General features: G+C 40.7%; 1 protein-coding gene across 3 annotated transcripts; it reads left to right on the top strand.

Annotated features, from left to right (window-relative positions):
• Window positions 1-435: 435 nt before the first annotated feature.
• On the top strand, window positions 436-3,327 carry sirt4 (sirtuin 4). Of its 3 annotated transcripts, none has more exons than XM_027279001.1 (4): window positions 436-563; window positions 1,354-1,840; window positions 1,939-2,233; window positions 2,321-3,327. In XM_027279001.1, the coding sequence occupies exons 2-4, from the start codon at window positions 1,356-1,358 to the stop codon at window positions 2,471-2,473; spliced, it is 933 nt and encodes a 310-aa protein (XP_027134802.1). In that variant the 5' UTR covers window positions 436-563; window positions 1,354-1,355; the 3' UTR covers window positions 2,474-3,327. The 3 variants fall into 3 exon arrangements, with proteins under 3 accessions (XP_027134802.1, XP_027134803.1, XP_027134801.1); XM_027279002.1 differs by having other exon boundaries at window positions 439-549; window positions 1,356-1,840; XM_027279000.1 differs by lacking the exon at window positions 436-563 and adding an exon at window positions 620-642 and having other exon boundaries at window positions 1,356-1,840.
• The last annotated feature ends 700 nt before the right edge of the window (window positions 3,328-4,027 follow it).

Here is a 4,027-nt window from a genome sequence, read left to right as displayed (position 1 = left end):
ACACAATGTATGTTTTGTACCAGTTATGTAAGGTGATGTATGTAATGCAGTATGTAAAGTTATGCAAACTTACGCAAAGTTTATTATAAAGGTATTATATATGAAAATATGCTAAATTATGGGCTCCATTCAAAAATAACAGTTTGCTGGATGTACCTATATTATATATTTTTGTTATTTTTATGTGTTTACTGTTTAGGTAATCACTTTTAGAAATAATCTGAAGATATTCCTTTTGCGAGAGTAATGTGGATTTTATATCACAGCACCAGTAAAAACGTGTGCATGTTTGGGACCATTTTAAAGTGGATTTTGTCAATTAAAACTAAAAACACTGAACACCACACACACAGAGAGTCCAGAGCTAACTTTGTCATATTTGACTACAACTCCCAGAATGCCGCGCAGTCGCAGCGTTTGTTACGTAAAATCCGGTATGTCCTGTTGCTGTGCGTCAAAGGTTCCGCTATTATATCAGCCTGTTGTTGGCATGTTATTCAAGCTGCTGACAGTTTGTCGCTGCAGTAACATTTCACTGTCGCTGCCGCAGTAAGTCACTCATAAGCTATGTTAGCAAAGTTAGCAAGTGAGCTAAGATCATAACGTTAACGTTAGCCAGCTGTTAGCATGCACTTTAGGAAAGTAAGTGTCAAGCCTGTTTCGATATATTTTAATACATTCCTTGTGTATATATACTATTTATTTACTGCATTAACACTCATATGAGCATTAAAATAAAGTTAGAGGCTGTGTCATAGCTTGTAGTCGTGTAGCTTCTTAGCTACCCAGCTAGCATTCACGTCTACAGTGACCTGTCGCCGGTGTTTCGGTTTAACGAGTGACCGTGCTAACTTGTGACTCGTTAGCCAAAATGCAGCCGTGGTTGTTATAGTTACCGCAGCTGTTAAAACAGGAAGAAAATACGTAACTGCGAAATACGTTATTTTTTTGTTTTGTTTTTCTGAAATTGTAACGTTAATTTAAATATTAATATTAATAACCTATCTTCCTGTTGTCAGTGGCTGCCGTAACTATGACAACCAAAGACGTTCGGCTGACGGTCGCCAGTTGACACGGTCACTCGTTAAACCGAAACACCAGTCTTGTAAAGTAAATGTGAATTTATAATTGTCATGTGTTTGTTAGTTTTTTTTTATGTTTTTCTGACATTGTAACGTTAATTAAAATAATAAAAATAATAAATATAACCTATCTTTCTGTTTTCAATGGCTGTCGTAACTATGACAACCAAAGACATTCGGTCGCCAGTTGACATGGTCACTTGTTAAACCGAAACACCGGTATTGTAAAAGGAAATGTGACTTTATAATCATCATGTGTTTGTGTTGCTTTAGATGAGACTACCGCAGCGGACCGTGACTCTGCTCACAGCACCTGTCAGGTCGGCCTCCTCAGTCCCTGCAGGCGTGTTGAGTTTTGTCCCACCCTGCAGCACCACTGATGCCCACTCTCTGGAGCTGCTGCAGGACTTTGTGTCCCGAGCCAGGCGTCTCTTTGTCATCACCGGAGCAGGACTCTCCACAGAGTCCGGGATCCCTGATTACAGATCAGAGGGGGTCGGGCTGTATGCTCGCACCGACAGACGACCCATGCAGCATGCAGAGTTTATCCGCAGTGCAAAGTCCCGTCAGCGATACTGGGCCAGAAACTTTCTAGGATGGCCGCAATTCTCCTCCCATCAGCCAAACTCTGCACACAAGACGCTGCGGCGGTGGGAGGAGAGAGGCAAGCTGCACTGGTTGGTCACACAGAATGTGGATGCTCTGCATTCAAAGGCAGGACAGAAAGGACTGACTGAGCTCCACGGCTGCACCCACAGGTGAGAAAACATCATAGTAGAGCTGCAACGATAAATCAATTTATCGACTGATTGTGTGTTTTTAAAGATGAAACATTGTGTTCATACTGTGTCCTCAGGGTGACGTGTCTCGGCTGTGGTGCCATCTCAGCAAGGGAGGAACTCCAGGCTCGATTTGTAGCTTTAAACCCGGAGTGGAGAGCGCAGGCAGGCGGTGTGGCTCCAGACGGTGATGTGTTCATAGAGGACGAGCAGGTCCAGACTTTCAGAGTCCCCTCCTGTGAGAACTGCGGAGGGATCCTGAAGCCGGAGGTCACGTTCTTTGGAGACACTGTGAACAGAGAGACGGTTCAGTTTGTGCACGACAGACTGTCGGAGTCGGATGCGGTGCTAGTCGTGGGCTCATCGTTACAGGTAGAAAAATGTGTGAAGCATCGTTGCAAACAAAATTTCCTATGGATTTCTGTAATGAACCGTGTCCCTCTCTGTTTTTTACTCAAGGTATACTCAGGATACAGATTCTTAATGGCAGCAGGTGATAGAAAAATGCCAATCGCCATCCTGAACATTGGGCCCACGAGGGCAGATCACCTGGCCGAGCTGAAAGTGAGTGGCCGCTGTGGTGAAGTGCTGTCAGTCATTCAACCCCTCTGATGGTCGTGCCGTACGGTTTGAGGAAGAAAGACTAGTCAAAACTACCTCATGTTTACACAGGTGAACACTTTACTGTAAGGATGACCGCCTCAGCTGACATATGAGGAGCAACGAGCATCTAAACTTCTCTGCCAGGAGAATTCACGCACCTATTTTATGCACAACAGTTGAAGATGTTAATTGTCCTACACAGGGAAGTATGCCGTCTTTGCACGCAACAAATTGGTATCAGGGGGGTCAATATCTTGATCCAGCAAAAACAACAGAGACACGTCTGACTGCTGGTTTGAGTGTCATAGAATATGTGCAGTAGATGATACAACATGTGTGGTTCAGAGTCTCGAGGCTCTAAGATGAAAGCTTTGAAATGAGGAGTTAGCCACATGGGTTGTGTCTGTTCACTGTTGTACACTGATGTTGCTTTTATTTAAATGAAATGAGCTATAACAAACACTGTATTATAACGAAAAGTTGTTGTTTGTGAACATGGAATTGCAAGCTGTTATTGCATCAAAGCAAACATAATCGTGGAACATAAGACACAATAGAAAATGTGAAGTTTTGGAAACTAATTCAAGAGATTATACAAATTATGGTGCAGTCAGCTGCTTTTAAAGGGTGTGTGTGATTAGTCTCATGTTTTTATATAATGGTGCTGAGATTGTTTGTTTGTATGCATTTTAAATGCTAACATACTGTAGTCTAAAGAATGGACCTTATATTACATTTTTTTAAACAAATCAATCTAACTGCAAAGTAAGACGCTTGAGACTACAGACTGTTTTTGTTCTTTCAAGAAGCAGATCTGGTTTCACCTCAAACTGATGCAAATATTTGAAATAAACTGACAAACGCCTGTCTGTTATTTTCTGTTTTACATTGTTAACATGAATTATTTTAAAACATTATAGCACTTTACACATGAACATGTCACGGGGGAAGTCGTCATTTACATTTAGTCATTTAGCTGATGCTTTTATCCAAAGCGACTTACAAAGAAGGGAAACAATCAAGAAATGATGTGATGGATTTAACTGCTGCATGTCACTCAAACTGAAGACAGACACCAAAGATTTGGTGTTTCACAAAAAGCACAATTAGTTTTTGTTTTTTTCCAGCTGTGAGGAGCTCCTTCATTTCCTCGGTGCATCGTATTGCTGGACAGAATACAGATATATATAATTCTGCCCTGGAACTGGCACAGCTAAATGCAAAGTGGATATTATTATTAACACCTGCATTTTTCCTGTAAACAAGTAAAACAAGTAACAAGTAAAAATGTTTGCCATGAAAATATATTCTTTGTATTTGTTTTGACTGTTTATATGTCAAAAAGACTGTAAGGCTCCTTCTTACAAATAACACAGTATTTGCTTACCTGACAACTGATGAAATGAATCAGTTTGATTGGTGAAACATACAGTATTTATTTTGGATTTATTCAGACTGGATCAAGCAGCTGGATTTCAAATCTCTGATGAAATAAAATATAAATTTCTGCTCAGATTCAACTGTTGTTGTCCTCACAGTTTATTTGAAGGTTTTATAGACCAG

The sequence above is a fragment of the Larimichthys crocea genome, chromosome VI (assembly GCF_000972845.2).
Source record: "Larimichthys crocea isolate SSNF chromosome VI, L_crocea_2.0, whole genome shotgun sequence".
Classification (NCBI taxonomy): domain Eukaryota; kingdom Metazoa; phylum Chordata; class Actinopteri; family Sciaenidae; genus Larimichthys; species Larimichthys crocea.
This window is presented reverse-complemented; position numbering and strand designations above follow the sequence as displayed.